Genomic DNA, 16,394 nt, shown 5'->3' with positions numbered 1-16,394 from the left:
AAAGCTTTAAATCGAAATTTTTAAGAGAAGTTTTTAAAGATATTTTTCACCCGGGCAACGCCGGGTACTTACCGCTAGTACCTAATAAATGAAACTGAAAACATAGTCTGGAACAAGCGTCGTGGTGATGTCACCGCCACTTCGTGGCGAATGACAGTTGTCTTCTTTTGGCTTCTGAGGTGCTGCGTTCCTTGGAACGAAAATACCTCAGGTCCCCAGCAGGGGCGCTGGGTCAGCGTGTGTGTTGAGCACACGGCGCTCTCGGCTGCTTTGTCAGTCTCTCTCCACATATACAAACACAGAGACAATTTCAACCGAGAAGATGGATTCTGGCTCAGCAATCATTGGAAGGACGTAATAAACCATTTCGGATCTTAACTGATTGTTGTTCATGTTTACGGTGACTTTCAGACCGCAGTCCACTCACTGACATTAACTGTGTATCTTGTGTTCTCCACAGGGAATGCATTATTTGCTCCGCTGCGGGTCTCCTGCCACCGCTCTCCCATTCACATGTTCCATTGCTTCTACATACTATTAACATTCCCTCCCTTTGTTAATGCTACCCCCTGCACTCTCCCTTTGGTGCTGCTGATCCTGCATAATGCATGGGCATAATATGACTTTGAAACCCCCACCGACCACCTCCTACGCATTTTCCATGAATATGCTAAATTCCTCTTGATATGCACATTCTTTTGTTAAGGCGCTCTTCTTCCACCTCCAACCCAGCTTATATATAAGCTCCTAGCTTGGCAGTGTCTCATTCTTCACCTGAAGACGGCTGCTTGCGTTGTAGCCGAAACGTCGTGAGAATTATTTTGTTTTATTTTTATTATTGTATTACTTCCCTTCTACGTGACTTTACCGAAAAAACCAAGAAGATGAATCCCTGCAGTCACGAAAGCTTTAAATCGAAATTTATTTTCCACCTGTTGTATATATTCGGTCTGAAAAATTATAAAAATGTAAAAAATAAAATGAAATTTTTTAAAAACTGTAATGTTCCCGAAATTATGCTAATTTATTTAATCATGAAAATGTTGCGTGTATGCTAATTAGGTAGGTGTAATTGTATTCAGTTATGCAAGTGTATGTAATTATGCTAATGAATTCAATAATGATCATTAGCTTATGCTTCGTTGTCTAGGGTTGTATTATCACTGGTCAACAAAAAAAACTTTTTTCTGGCCTGGACTTTTGCAGCTGTTCTAGACTAATTTCAGGGTGCCGATTCCAAATCTGATCTCAGATTTGCTCTATCACATCTCATTTTATGCTATTGGCATACCCCATTTTCATTGATTTTACCCGAAATCAACTCTGTCACTTATGATTGCAAGTTGTTGCGAGTCAGTGACTGCTTTAGTGTTAAAATATGGTGCTGTATTTTTAGGATAGTGTGTTTATAATAAATTTATGTAGATATCCACATTTATTTAATATTTTTCTTCTGCAGATTTTATTGAAAATGCAATATTTGATATGCCAGATTTGGAATCAGCACCCCAAAATTACCTTAAGACCGTTGGAATACCTTATGCCAGAAAAAGTGTTTACCAGTGAATTATCAATCAGGATAATACAATGATTCTCACTTTAACTTTGACTGATTATGTCTTAGTGTGTTATATCAGGTCTCAAAATTCAGATCTCTCCGCAGGATACAGTTCTTATAATGAATATTATTATGCATGGACTTAGGAAGGCACCACTCAGACTCTTCTGTGTTAAGCAGCTTTAATCTCTAAAAAACATGTAACATTCTAATATGCAAACTCTTATGCAAGGAATGCCAACACAGTACTCCTGGAGATGTCCTCATTGAACCGTACATTTAACCCTCAATAGTTATGTTTGTCAAACTGGGTAACAGAACAATTGGCTCATTCTTCAGAGTAAGGTGATCATACACAGCGACAGGAAATTAATATGACAATATTCATACGAACAGTAATAAAGAAACATGTGCCTAAGCAAAGTGTTGTATATGTTGGGTATCAAAATTTTGATGTGTTGTATGCGTGCGTGGGTGAAATTATTATGTCGTATATGTGGGTTATGAATATTCAGTGAAAATAATAATAATCAAATGAAATTTGGCCAAATGTGTAATTATCCGGAACTATGTTAATTTATGTAATTATGCACATTTAATTATGCCAATTCGAGAGGTAATCGTAGTAATTATGCGAGTGGGTGTAATTATGATAATGCAAGTCGTTATGATAACCAGACCCCGCCTCGGTGACGAGGGTGGGTTATCGATCGGAATAAGGCAATTAATCGTATGCAGTTATGCAGGTGTGGTGTAAGTATGCAAGATTAACTTAGATTAACTCGGCATCGTTGTCTAGGTTCGTCTCATTCTCGCTTATATTTTTAGGTCCCCGGTTCACCCCGTTATCGCTTTAACATTTACTGAGTATGTATGTGTGTTTATTAAGGTCACCAAGTTCAGATCTCAACGCAGAAGCAGATCTTATGCATAGACTTCAGGAAAGAATCACACAACCACTTCTGTATTAATCAATTTATTACTAATTCAACCTCAACTATGATATAGTATGCGAACTCTCAATCCCGGAACGTCAACACGGCATCAATACAGTATCATCAATGATTGTCTGATTTCACTTGACAACGGCACATGGATCCCGCATAACGCGATGGTTGTTAGTGAGAGAGTCGTTAAAACATGCAAATACTATGCTAAGAAAAACCTTAACGTTAATGAATGATTACTCAATATTATTCACGCAGTACCGTACTCCTTATTGATAGGATGCGAGTACGTGCGATTATGACTGAAAGATACTTGAAAGATTATACGGCGATAAAAAAAAACAATCAAAAACAGTTATTATTCTTAAAGGCACCAATCTCAACAGATACATCGGCAGGTTATCTGACAACAGAATGGCTCGGAGTAAGGGCCTGCGACGGTGCTCCTTTTCCGAAGATCGTTATCTTATCAAGTTTACTAATTGGGGACCAGATCACCTGATAAGGATCTGGATCACGGCCACCACTCCCCACGTGAGCGTGGCTCGGCGGAAGGAGGTGCCAAGAATCAATTCGTATTGATGGATCTGTTGGGAATTTATGCGATTAAGAGTACAGCCCACTAAATATTAAAGATAAAATTACGAATACTCTTATAAACGACGGATGGCCATCACTCGGTCTCGAGTGTTTTCTTCACAGCCACGGATGGCTTATGGGTTCGAGTGTGTTTGAGTGGTAAGAGTGGTCTTGAATAGTCAATGTTCGGAGTCGGTTCTTTATGTCAAACAGACGCCTGGTGGTCGTGTGGTGAGGGGGCGGTGCGCGTCATACGTATCAGTCGCTCCTCTGTCACCGTGGTGAATTGGTTGGATGCCTGTTGATATGCTGTCGTAGTTCGGAACCCGGTCGGTAGGTGGCGCCCACAGCTCGCTCGCAGCGTGCAGTGTTGGGTCGTCGCCTCGTCGCCAAACCGCGATTGTCAGCTGCAGCAGAGACCTCCGACTCGGCAGAGGTTGACCCACGCAGGCCGAGTTGAGCTGTCAAGCGGGTCTTGCCCGCCTGCAGAGGAGATGGGGAGCCGCTTGAGTCGAGCCCCGAGAGCCGGCTCCGGTGAGCCGATCGAACTCGGCTGAGTCTCAGACGAGCTGAAAAGTCGAGCCGACCCGCTGGTCGCAGCTCGCTCCTGAGTCGACCCTCCCGGTCGAGCTGAAGATGAGTCGAGCCGACCCACTGGTCGAACTCCTGAGCCGACCCTCCCGGTCGAGCTCCTGAGCCGACCCACTGGTCGAACTCGGCTGATGAGTTGACCCTCCTGGTCGGACTGGTTTCCAATGCTCAGGGTCCTTTCTTTTATGCCGAAAAATCCCTTTGGGTCCTGCCCACAAGGCGGGGTTTCTTTCGATTTTTGCTGTGTCAGGATCTGTCCGTAGGTAGGTGTGTCCATGTGTGTGTCCGTACGTCCGTGTCCTTGTGTGCATCACCCACGTGTCCTTGTGTGCATCACCCACGGTATATTCCGTTGTCATACTCCCTCCATAAAATCCATGAGCAAACAATCAGATGTTACAAATTGCCTCGAAATCGTCTCTCTGTCTGGGTGCAATATTATCTCTTGTCTGGCCTTCTTCATGAACCAAAACACAGACGTTACAAATCGTCTCACAGGCGCCTCTGTCCGTGTTGCACGACCTGGAGGGAGGGGCACACTCCCTCCGACCCTCACAGACGCACACAGACATGGTTAAAAAGTTTTAAATTAACATTTGTCCATTACCATTTCCCAGTTATGATTCTGTATGTAACCTAAGGTGTGTCGTTTCCCATCGTGGTGCTTGACCCAAGTGGAGGTGCCTCCCCGAGCACATACACACTCCCATCCCGCGCTGCGGGGATACAAAGACGGCCGGGATCTCCCTTTCTCTCCGACCCTGGGTTTAACATCGCTCTTTTATTATGTATTTTATTCCGACCTGGTGGTGATTTATCCCGCTATCCTGGCTTTTCATAAGTTTTACTTTTGTCTTTTCATGCATAGGCTTATTATTATTAATTTATTTCCGATATCTTAGGTTAAGGGGTAAGTTTCTTGATCCTAGGAATTCGTATTCCTTGGTGTCTGCATGGTTATATAAGCGGAATATAGTTTACGGTGAATAGCGTTAACATTGATGTTATGTACGATATTATGTATTGTGATGTCTTTAACTTAACTTGTTGGTCAGGGCTTTACTGACATGAAGTTGCATTTCATAGCCTGCAGTCTTTGCCTCACTCTGTCTCTGCTCGCCGTTGTTGTTGCTGTCCAGCTGACGCCGTTAACTCAAGGCCTCATTAATTTCCGTCACTCCTTGTAGGTGAGGGCGGTTGAACCTTGGAGTCAGTTCTGGTTTTTGTCTGCTTGCTTCTTCTGATGTCCCCTGACCCCGGGAGTTATTATTTCTACTTTTATGGCCTGTCGAAGCCCGACTCGCTGTTGCTGGGCTGGTGGGTCGCTGGGTTGGTGTGTTGTTCCCGGCTTTTTGCTTACGTTTGCAGTTCGCCGTGCTCTTAATTTCCTTCCCTCTTCAACCTTATATCGACTATTCGCTCCTGTCAGGGTGCGATTCAATTTTGACTTAGGAAGGTTCTGATTGTCATATGCTTTGGGTCGAGTTGTATATTAAAGTATGGAAATAACATTTCATATTGACTTAATGATGGTGATGGTTCAGTAGGCGTAACTTGTGGCCTGGTTTAATTGGAGTGGGTGTGAATATCAATAACTTTAGCCTACCCTGTTGTTAAATTCTGACTTTAACGTTACTTTAATAGCAATACAGAATAATTGAGCTTTTCGTCTTAACTAGGCAAACGCGAACTTCTGGTGACCCCCGCAGCCTTGTTATTCAGCTGAGTCTGCATCCTTGAGATATACAACGCTCTTATTCGTCTCACTGTGGCCATCCAACCTTCTGCTCTGGGAGTGTTATTCTTAATTTCAGGTCAAAGGCCCCCTCACGTTCAGCCGTGCAGGGTTGTTAATCAGCTCCCTCCCCTGTGTACACAACCTTGAGCTGACCCACTTCGTTTGACCACTCACCCTGGATTTATCTTTCCTTGAGGCAAGGTTGCAAATTCTGTCATCCCAGCCCTCCTCCAGTTCATCACTTAACAACACCTGGTGTTTTGCAGTTTGCTGCGCTTTGGGGTGTTTTCATTCATTATATATCAAGTAAAAAGATAATATATAAAAATATCAAGTTTGGAAGAAGGGTTTAGTATACAACAAAAGGTAGACCTCAATTAATTCATTTTTTAGATTGTGCAATTAACGTAATGCCTTGGAACAATGGTGTGCGGTAGTGTGCTTGCTTGTCTAACAAATGTGCATCAATTGGCTAAGGGCTTTAATACATTCGCCGGAAAGATTATGTGATGAAAAGAAAGCTTTTAACACAATTGTATCCCTGTTTGTGTGTATTCGTTTTGGGCAGCGTTCCCCACAATTCCATCACGGGTTGGAAGTGTTTAACATTTTTTGCATCAGACTTGCAGTCTCTGTCAAAAAGGGGCGCTGTGGCCTTTGAAGTCGTGAAGTCGTGACCTATTGTGCAAGGGTGTGCTTGCTGTCACCATGTATTCCGTCCTCTCATCACGGGTTGGAAGTAAAAAAAAAATATTATTCACAGTGAGGGAAAAAAGTATTTGATCCCCTGCTGATTTTGTACGTTTGCCCACTGACAAAGAAATTATCAGTCTATAATTTTAATGGTAGGTTAATTTGGAGAGACAGAATAACAACAAAATCCAGAAAAACGCATGTCAAAAATGTTATAAATTGATATAGATACAGTAATCCCTCGCCACTTCGCGGTTCAAGTTTCGCGGCCTCAGTGCATCGCGGATTTTTCAAAAATATTCATCGAAAAAATAATTCAAAAATACCGCCATATCGGCAGCCGTATTGCAGAAAGCAGCGTTGTTTCATCGTGATGCGCGAGAGAAACGGTTTCCCAGGATGCCAGACAAAGAGAGAAACTCTCTCAGAGGCTTTGTACATACCCACGGGCACTCAGACAAGGCACATGATTGGTTCCCGGCGCGAGATCGACGAATGAGAGCACGGGTGGATGTATCCCGTGAGCTGGTTGGCTGCGCACCATCGTTGTCATTGTCGTCGTCGTCATTACTGGAGTCAAGTCTCAAGATACTACTGTCATTGGTGAGTGTAGAACACCATAATACGTATCGTATGAGAGAGAGAGTGAATGTATAATATTAAGGTTTTATAATTAAATAGATTTAAATAAAAAAAGTATATATATAAAGTATAAATATACGTATTTTAAACATTCTGGTACCCACACACACATATACGGAAATTCCTAGGGGGCCAATCCTACTTCGCGGATTTTCACCTATCGCGAGGGGTTCCGGTCCCCATTAACCGCGATGAACGAGGGATCACTGTATACCCAACCCACAGGTCTGCAAATACTGCCCCCTCTTACTCTGCAGGTTTAACCTAAGAATTGAGTGTTCAACTTCACATTCTTTCATTAAAGGCCTGTGACAAAGGTGAATCTACTGGGGCTTCATTGTCTCAAGTTTACACATCTACCGGGTCTCCATTTGACTTTGGTTTTGTCTAAGAAGTCCACCCACACCTCCACTTCCACAAATTCCTGGGAGGTTCCTCGCTCTGCCTCACAGTCAGAATTCTCCTCCTGCTTCACGTTGCCTCCATCGATGTGAAGGTCCGATTTTGGAGTTGAATCTTCATCTTCACATTTTACCTTCACATCTTCGCTCTTCACCACCACATTTTCACATTTTACCTTCACTTCTTCGCTCTTCACTATCGCCTCTTCACATTTCACCTTGATACATTTCATCGTCTCCAAGCTGGAATGTACTTCTGGTTCTTTTTTCAGGAGGGATGGGCTCATTGCAGCACTTTGACTTTCACAAGTCGATTTCAGACTACACTCCTTGGGGATCTTCTGATGCCTGTGTGTTTTCTGGTGTCGATGAAGAACTGATGACTGTGCAAATGCCTTCTCACAGACAGTGCACTTGAAGGGTTTCTCTCCTGTGTGTGTTCTCTGGTGGATCTGAAGACGTGATGACCATGCAAATGCCTTCTTACAGACAGTGCACTTGAAGGGTTTCTCTCCCATGTGCGTTCTCTGGTGTTTTTTAAGATGTGATGAATCTGCAAAGGGCTTCCCGCACAGAGTGCACTTGAAGGGTTTATCTCCTGTGTGTGTTCCCTGGTGTATTTTAAGATGTGATTCATCTAAAAATGCCTTCCCACACACACTGCACTTGAAGGGTTTCTCTCCTGTGTGTGTTCTCTGGTGCCTTTGAAGATATGATGACCGTGTGAACGCCTTTCCGCACACAGTGCACTTGAAGGGTTTCTCTCCTGTGTGTGTTCTCTGGTGCCGTTTAAGATGAGATGAACCTGAAAATACCTTCCCACACAAACTGGACTTAAAACGGTTTTCTCCCGTGTGTGTTCTCTGGTGGATCTGAAAACCTGATGACCATGCAAATGCTTTTTCACAGACAGTGCACTTGAAGGGTTTCTCTCCTGTGTGCGTTCTCTGGTGAATCTGAAGACCTGATGACCATGCAAATGCCTTCTCACAGACAGTGCACTTGAAGGGTTTCTCTCCTGTGTGTGTTCTCTGGTGGATCTGAAGATCTGATGACCATGCAAATGCCTTCTCACAGACAGTGCACTTGAAGGGTTTCTCTCCTGTGTGCGTTCTCTGGTGTTTTTTAAGATGTGATGAATCTGCAAAGAGCTTCCCACACAGAGTGCACCTGAAGGGTTTCTCTCCTGTGTGTGTTCTCTGGTGTTTTTTAAAACAAAATGAACTTGAAAATGTCTTCTCACACAAACTGCACTTGAAATGTTTCTCACCCGTGTGTGTTCTCTGGTGGATCTTAAGATCAGATGAACTTGAAAATTCCTTCCCACACACACTGCTCTTGAAAGGTGTCTCTCCTGTGTGTATTTTCTGATGTCTTTTAAGAGCAGATGAATCTGAAAATGCCTTCTCACACACAGTGCACTTGAAATGTTTCTCTCCTGTGTGTGTTCTATGGTGTTTTCTAAGATTTGATGACTGTGCAAATGCCTTCTCACACACACTGCACTTGAAGGGTTTCTCTCCTGTGTGTGTTCTCTGGTGGATCTGAAGAACTGATGACTCTGCAAATGCCTTCTCACAGACAGTGCACTTGAAAGGTTTCTCTCCCGTGTGTGTTCTCTGGTGTGTTTTAAGGGCGAATGAATGTGAAAAGTCCTTCCCACACACATTACACCTGAAGGGTTTCTCTCCTGTGTGTGTTCTCTGGTGTTTTTTAAGAACAGATGAATCTGAAAATGTCTTCCCACACACACTACATATGAAGGGTTTCTCTCCAGTGTGTGTTCTCTGGTGTTTTTTAAGAACAGATGAATCTGAAAATGCCTTCCCACACACACTACAACTGAAGGGTTTCTCTCCAGTGTGTGTTCTCCGGTGTTTTTCAAGAACTGATGACCATGCAAATGCCTTCTCACACACAGTGCACTTGAAGGGTCCATCTCCTGTATGTTTTTTCTGGTGCTTGTGCAGAATTGATGACCGTGAAAACGCCTTCCCACACACAGTGCACCTGAAGGGTTTCTCTCCTGTGTGTGTTCTCTGGTGTATTATAAGATATGATGACTCTGTAAATGCCTTCTCACACACAGTGCACTTGAAGAGTTTCTCTCTTGTGTGCGTTCTCTGGTGTTTTTTAAGATATGATGACACTGTAAATGCCTTCTCACACACAGTGCACTTGAAGGGTTTCTCTCCTGTTTGAGTTTTCTGGTGCCGTGTCACACTTCCAGTACAATCCATGCTGTTTGCATCCTGGTCCCATTGTCTTTTTGTACCGGGCTGCGCTGAGTGCCTTTGCTCCATCACACCAAATCTGATGAAGCGTCAAAAGCGTCAGCTGCAGACAGAAAAAATATCCACACCATCTACGTCAGTATCGAGGCACAGAGGAATAAATATATATATATACATAGTCACACATGACTTACACGTCTATATTTATTCATATATTCAAGATATTCCCCAATCCATCACACGGGCTGTTAAGGCACACAATGAGAGGGCAAATGGTTATAAATATGCCTGGAGGCCCTAGTATCTTCAAAATAAATATTAACCCAAAACACCAAACACACAATTTTGGCTGCCTGGCTACAAAAGCAATATTTATTAAAGTAAAATTCAGCTAACATAGCAAAGGCTGTTGAAAATAATACTATTTGTATTACGCAGGAATGCATAAATTAATGTTCAATCACAACTTGGGGTGTGAAGCCTGGCTCAAATTTGCTTGAATGCTTGGATGAACAGATCCAACTTCAGCAGCATATATGCTGTGTTGATTTCCTGACTGTTTCCATTTTTACAAAAAGTTTCAGAGGAAAACTAAAATAAGCTATTGTTTTGATTTAACCTCCACGTTCAATAGTTAATATACTTTACTGCAAATACAAACTTGACACTGTCACACACTGGCATTGTAAAAAGGTGGTGGTGTTCAGAACCATGCCTGGCCACCTTGATCTGCTCAGTATTAATGCTTCCTCACTTCACCATGTAATTAATTTAAGCTCAATCAACATAGCAGAGGACCACAATAAGTTCAGCTTTCACTTATCAATCGTGTTTGCTGTCGGCGATAGTCAAACTAATTGTTGAATTCATAATGCAGTGAAATAACTGCGCCACAGCTCCCCACAAAGATAAACTCTTAAATACACATACATTTCACATGGATCATTACATCTTACCTATACAAATCAGTTTTTGTTTGTTTTTCTGTCCGTCTGTCTGTATACGAAACTTGTGACGGATTTGACTCACGAACCGTGGAGTTTTGTTTAAAAAAAGTACCCGGGTACCATGCAATAAGCCCCGTGGTGAGCCAGCGCTAATCGTATTTTGCGTCCGTGAACTTTAAAGTAGTTAAATTAACAATTTAGTATAAGAATAGGTTTTCCCATTTTTTTCTGGCAACAAAACGGGTGTTAAGATGTTCAAACACCAAACTTAAACCTTTTTCAAGGAATCATTTCTGCATAAACACGATATATATTTGTGGTTAAAATGCAAAAAAAACATGCTCTGATAGTATATGCATTGTCATAATAATAGGGTTGTTCCCCTTTTTTCTGGCAACAAAACCGAAACCTTTTTACAAGGAGTCATGTCTGCATTAACCACAATACTTGCAGTCAAAATGCAAACAAAAAACACTGATAATATATGCATTGCCCTTGAAACTGATTGGTCCACACCAGAGATAGCTTTCTTTAGAGCCTCATCTCAATTGGAAGACCAGATGACGCCAAAAGGCGTACAGCTCAAAGACAATGCACTATCAAAGTAATGAGGGCTCAGGGTAAGCATCTACATCATTAGACCTCCTTTGCCAGTAACAAAATATAATAATAGGGTTGTTCCCCTTTTTTTCTTGCAACAAAACTGAAACCATTTTACAAGGATTCATGTCTGCATTAACCACAATATTTGCAGTCAAAATGCTAAAAAAAATCACGGATACTATATGCATTGTCCTTGAAACTGATTGGTCTACACCAGAGACAGCTTTCTTTCGAGCCTAGTCTCAAACAGTGTTAGACCAGAGGACGCCAAAAGGCGAAGGAGGTCCCATGGTATAACAATTTAGTACTATTAATGATTATATTACTACGCTGAGCGTGCGCCAAAGCACACATCTGCGCATGCGCGAGGCCGGGGCCCCTGCATGGGACTAGGCCTTACCACGGCACTGTTAAGTACTATATTCTTGGTTCTTTCGGTACAGTCACGTAGATAGAAAAAAAATAAAAAAAGAAGTTAATTAAAATCGAAATTGTAAAAATAAAAAGAAACACTAATGTAGGCCTGGTTCTTAATCGGAGTTAAGTGTACTGGCAGTCTATATTGTAGACTATGTTTAGGGACAGCCTAGCTCTAATCTCAGAGAGAATAAGATTGCTCCGATTTTAACTTGATAATTTAGACAAGACTCTCTTACAATCACACTTAGCATTAACAGATACAATGTCCACATCTGATTGGGACCATGTAGATAACATGACAGTTTCTTCAGCTACTTCAATGCAAACTAAATGTAAAGTTAACTTGATTGCTAAATTCAATCTCCTGTCAAAATGAAGCCCAAGCCACACATTAAAAAGTCAGATGTTAACAAGATTTGTATCAATCAGAGTAACAGCCCAATTTCCGACAGCCTAAAATCGGTACTAGCTAAAGGGTTGAATTTCACAGTCTCCCCTAAACACATCCCAGTGTGTGATATCATTGCCCAGGTCGACATAGCCCTCAAAGGTTTGGGACACATCCCGGCAGACGTTGCAAGATTTGAAATCGCTGCTATCCTCAAAGACGCTAAGAAACCCATTAGCAACATCAGCAAGGACGAGCGTTTTGAACTCGCTTAATTAAAAAAGAGAGGTGACATTGTTATCCTCTCAGCCGACAAAGGCAATGCCACTGTCATCCTGGAAAAAACCACGTACAACAACAAAATTCAGGACCTTCTTAATGATGGCAGCTATACCAAAATCAAGAGATCCCACCAACTGCCTAGCCACGAAAACCAACAATATCATCACTAATCCGACTTCTCTAATCAAACCGACCAAGCAGCTCTCTCTAAAACCTTCGGCTGCTAGACCACCCAGATTTGATGGCCTTACAAAAATCCACAAAGTATCGTCTTCACCATTAACTCACCCACCCACAAACTGGCCCGATTTCTGTCTGAAACCCTGCTTCCTTTCACGGGCACGACCACCTCAGCTGTATTTAACTCAGCTCACTTGGTTTCACTAATCAAGGACATCTCACTGTCTCCCGATGATTTGCTTGCCAGTTTCGATGTAGACTCCCTGTTCACCAAGGTACCTGTACCTGACACCATTGCAATCATTGAAGACTTGGTCCAACAGTGACTGAATCCAGATGTACCAACTTTGGTAAGGCACTGCCTTACCAACACTTACTTCACCTGGAATGGTACATTCTACAAACTAAATGAGGGTACCCCAATAGGTTCTCCCTTACTACTACAGCCAGGACACCCTGCTTTAGAGTTAGTATAGCTACTAATACAGCCAGTACACACTGCTATAGAGTTAGTATAGCTACTAATACAGCCAGTACACACTGCTATAGAGTTAGTCTAGCTACTACTACAGCCAGTACACGCTGCTAAAAAGTATAGTAGCTATACCAACTCTATAGCAGTGTGTACTGGCCGTAGTAGTATCCATATTAACGCTCAACCACATCAATTCCAAACACCCATCTATCAAATTCACCATGGAAGTGGAAAATGATGGCAAGCTACCATTCCTGGATGTTGTGATCGAGAAGAGACCTGGTGGCTCGTTGGGACACTGTCTACAGGAAAGCCATCCGCATGGATGCCTATCTAAAGCCTGACTCCCACCACCGTCCAGCCCAGAAGAATTCCCTCATCAAAACACTACACCATAGGGCCCGGCCCGTTGCATCTCCGACCAGCGCCACCTAGCCAGTGAGCTGGAGCACGTACACCAAGCCCTCAGGATGAATGGATATTCTGACAGTACAATCCGCAAAGCTGTCTCCCCAGCCATGGGGAGACAACCATCTTAGGATCCAATCAAAACCATCACTTTGCCATACATAGCAGGGGTTACCAAAAATATTTCCAAAAATCTTAAACCAACACAAGATCGAGGTTTGTTTCAAAACAGTACACAAAATCCGTGATTTGATCCCATCTGTGAAGGATGTGATTCCTGACATGCAATACCCTCGTGTCTACAAACTAAGTTGTGGCTGCGGCAGCAGTTACACTGGGGAAACGAAACGACATGTCTCGGACCGTGTTCGCGAACACAAGGCAGATCTGAAACACGGTAGGATCAATACCTCTGCCATTGCTGATCATTGTTTTAACGCTGTGGGCTCACACAAAATAGATTTTTCCAAGACGAAGGTACTCTGCAAACCCACCGGCCATCATCAAAGATTTGTTCATGAAGCCATCCAGATATATAAACAGACACAATTTCAACTGAGAAGATGGGTACAAACTGAGCAATCATTGGAAGGGCATTATTAACCAAGTAAAGTCTTAACTGACTGTGATGTTTCCATCCTACCTGCCTATGTGAGCTGTTATTTCCGACTCTGTCTCTCTCTCTCTCTCTGTGTCTCTCTCTCACCATGTGTACCTCTTGCTCTTAAGGGTTTTTTGTTTCCTGTTGCCGGGCTCTCTGACAATGACATGCTAATCTTCTCATTGGCACACCCCCGGTGGCTGGGCCGTCTCACATTGACATGCTAATCTCTCACATTTACATTTATGTACAAATTCCTTCTCTAGCTCCGCCCACTTATCCTTGGGTTGGGCCCACCAAAATCCTATATAAACTCTTGTTGCAGCAGCTCTTTCTCCAACGTCAGCAGTCGTCCTGCTGTTTGTTTCACACCTGATAACAGTTGCTTGAGTTGTGATCGAAACGTCGTGATCTATTATTTTTTCTACCAACGTGAATTTACCGAAAGAACCAAAGAGTATGGATTCCTGCAGTCACAAAAGCTTAAAATCAAAATTAGACTATAGCAATGGTTATTAAGTTGGTTGAGTGTACTGGCAGTCTATAATGTAGCCTGGTTTTTAACCTCGGTGAGTGTACTGGCAGTCTATAATGTAGACTGTAGCAATGGTTATTAAGCTGGGTGAGTGTACTGGCAGTCTATAATGTAGACTAGCATCATTCTTAACCTTGGTGAGCGTACTGGCAGTCGATAATGTAGACTGTAGCCTGGTTCCTAACCTCGGTGAGTGTACTGGCACTCTATAATGTAGTCTGTAGCCTGCTAATTAAGTTTGGTGAGTGTACTGGCAGTCTATAATGTGGATTGTAGCAATGGTTATTAAGCTGGGTGAGTGTACTGGCAGTCTATAATGTAGGCTGTAGCCTGCTTATTAAGTTTGGTGAGTGTACTGGCAGTCTATAATGTAGACTGTAGCAATGGTTATTCAGCTGAGCGAGTGTACTGGCAGTCTATAGACTTATTCTTAGTTATTAATAACATTAATGGTTATTTTTATTATTTTTATTCACGTTATTATTCACATTATTTGTATTATTATTTTTCTATCTACATGACTCAACGAAAGAACCAAATATTACTATTATAGAGTTAGTATAGCTACTACTACAGCCAGTACACACTGCTATCAAGTTAGAATAGCTACGACTACAGCCAGTACACACTGCTATATAGTATAGCTACTACTACAGCCAGTACACACTGATATGGAGTTTGTATATCTACTATTACAGCCAGTACACACTGCTATATAGTATAGCTATGACTACAGCCAGTACACACTGCTATAAAGTTAGTATAGCTACACAAAGTGTAGTATAGCTACACTTTGTTGTGGGCAGGTCGCTTCTGAAAACAAGTGCGGTATAGCAGCTGAAGTGGGCTTGACCTGGTAAGATTAAAAAAAACTGTACAAATATTGAAAAGAAACAAAGTTTCAAAGTAGTGAGCCAGATAAAGACAAATTAAATTTAAGCAGAGAATTCAAGCAAATGCAATCAGGCGAGGGCAGGAGGCAAGGCCCCGCATGGGTAGGCCCTGCGTTGTAATGTTCCAACCTGGACATCGATTCCATCCTCGCTGCTACTCAATTGATATCCCTACGAGAGGAGCGAGGCTCTACCTGGGTAAACAACAACAACCACCACGACAACAACAACCACGATGTGAACTTCTCACCTCGGATCTCAGTGAGCGCGCGCGCGATGATCGGCAGCTTCCTGGTGTCTCGTGACGTCACGCGGCAGCACGAGGTGACATGACGTCACTAGCGGAGTACACCTCCCCATCACGCCGATGAGGTAATGCAGTGGTGACGCCAGAGAGCGGGGTTAGAGTTTAAGTTCATTAAGATCCCTATTCCATTGATCCCTCTATTGAACATTTACACTTTGGGTGCGTGAGCTCAACAACGTGAACATTGTGTGTACAAACTGTGTGAACAGTGTGTGGGGCCGTCCATAAATGACGTCACGCAACTGGGGAGGGGACGGTCAGACATTTGTGACGATTTGTGACGATGGGGGGGGGTGTGATAAATGTGACGTCACATCAAAATGCGCAACTTAAATAAATATAGACAACACGTTCGGCTTAATTAAATAGACTTTTTAATAAATGTTTTCTATTACAACATCAGAGTGTAGCGCCACATTAAATACGCACTACAATGATAATAGTTTAAAGCGATTTGAAGCATGTTTTTTGGGGGGAGGGTGGGCAGAGCTTTGTGACGTCATATTTGAGGGGGGGGGTCTGACTTTTTGTGACGTCGTGTGACGAAGGGGGGGGGTCAAAATCGTCCAAAATCGCGTGACGTCATTTATGGACGGCCTCTGTATACAAACTGTGTACACACATTGTGTGCGCGCGCGCGCACACAATGTGTGTGTACACTGTTGGCACAGTAGGGGGCACAGGTGGTGCATCGGCCAGTCATCTCAGTTGAACCATGGCACCTGAGTCTGCCCTGTGACTTCCTGCCGGCGGGAGTTCGACACTTGACCTGGCCTTAACGTGCACATAGCCTGGCGCAAGCGCCATGGTGACATCACCACCACGTATTGGCGAATGACAGTAATTGTTTTTGGTAGTGTGTTTGTGTATACAGTGTATGTGCAGACTGTGTGTACGCTGTATATACATTGTGTGTACACTATACGTCTACCCTGCGTATGTGGACAGTGTGTGGGTGGTCCGAATCAGTCG

The 16,394-nt window shown here is 42.9% G+C and overlaps 1 protein-coding gene across 1 annotated transcript; it reads right to left on the bottom strand.

Moving 5' to 3' along the window:
* Nucleotides 1-1,723: 1,723 nt before the first annotated feature.
* LOC144738127 (uncharacterized) lies at nucleotides 1,724-15,712 on the bottom strand. The gene is made up of 2 exons (XM_078621053.1): nucleotides 15,366-15,712; nucleotides 1,724-9,486 (listed from the first exon to the last, which is right to left on the bottom strand). The coding sequence occupies exon 2, from the start codon at nucleotides 9,450-9,452 to the stop codon at nucleotides 7,083-7,085; it is 2,370 nt and encodes a 789-aa protein (XP_078477179.1). The 5' UTR covers nucleotides 9,453-9,486; nucleotides 15,366-15,712; the 3' UTR covers nucleotides 1,724-7,082.
* Nucleotides 15,713-16,394: the final 682 nt, after the last annotated feature.

This window comes from Lampetra planeri, chromosome 78 (assembly GCF_965212315.1).
Source record: "Lampetra planeri chromosome 78, kcLamPlan1.2.h2, whole genome shotgun sequence".
NCBI classification, from domain to species: Eukaryota; Metazoa; Chordata; class Hyperoartia; order Petromyzontiformes; family Petromyzontidae; genus Lampetra; species Lampetra planeri.
This window is presented reverse-complemented; position numbering and strand designations above follow the sequence as displayed.

Excerpts from the sequence above, each read along its gene's own strand:
- LOC144738127 (XM_078621053.1), bottom strand. The coding sequence starts at position 9,452 with ATGGAGCAAAGGCACTCAGCGCAGCCCGGTACAAAAAGACAATGGGAC.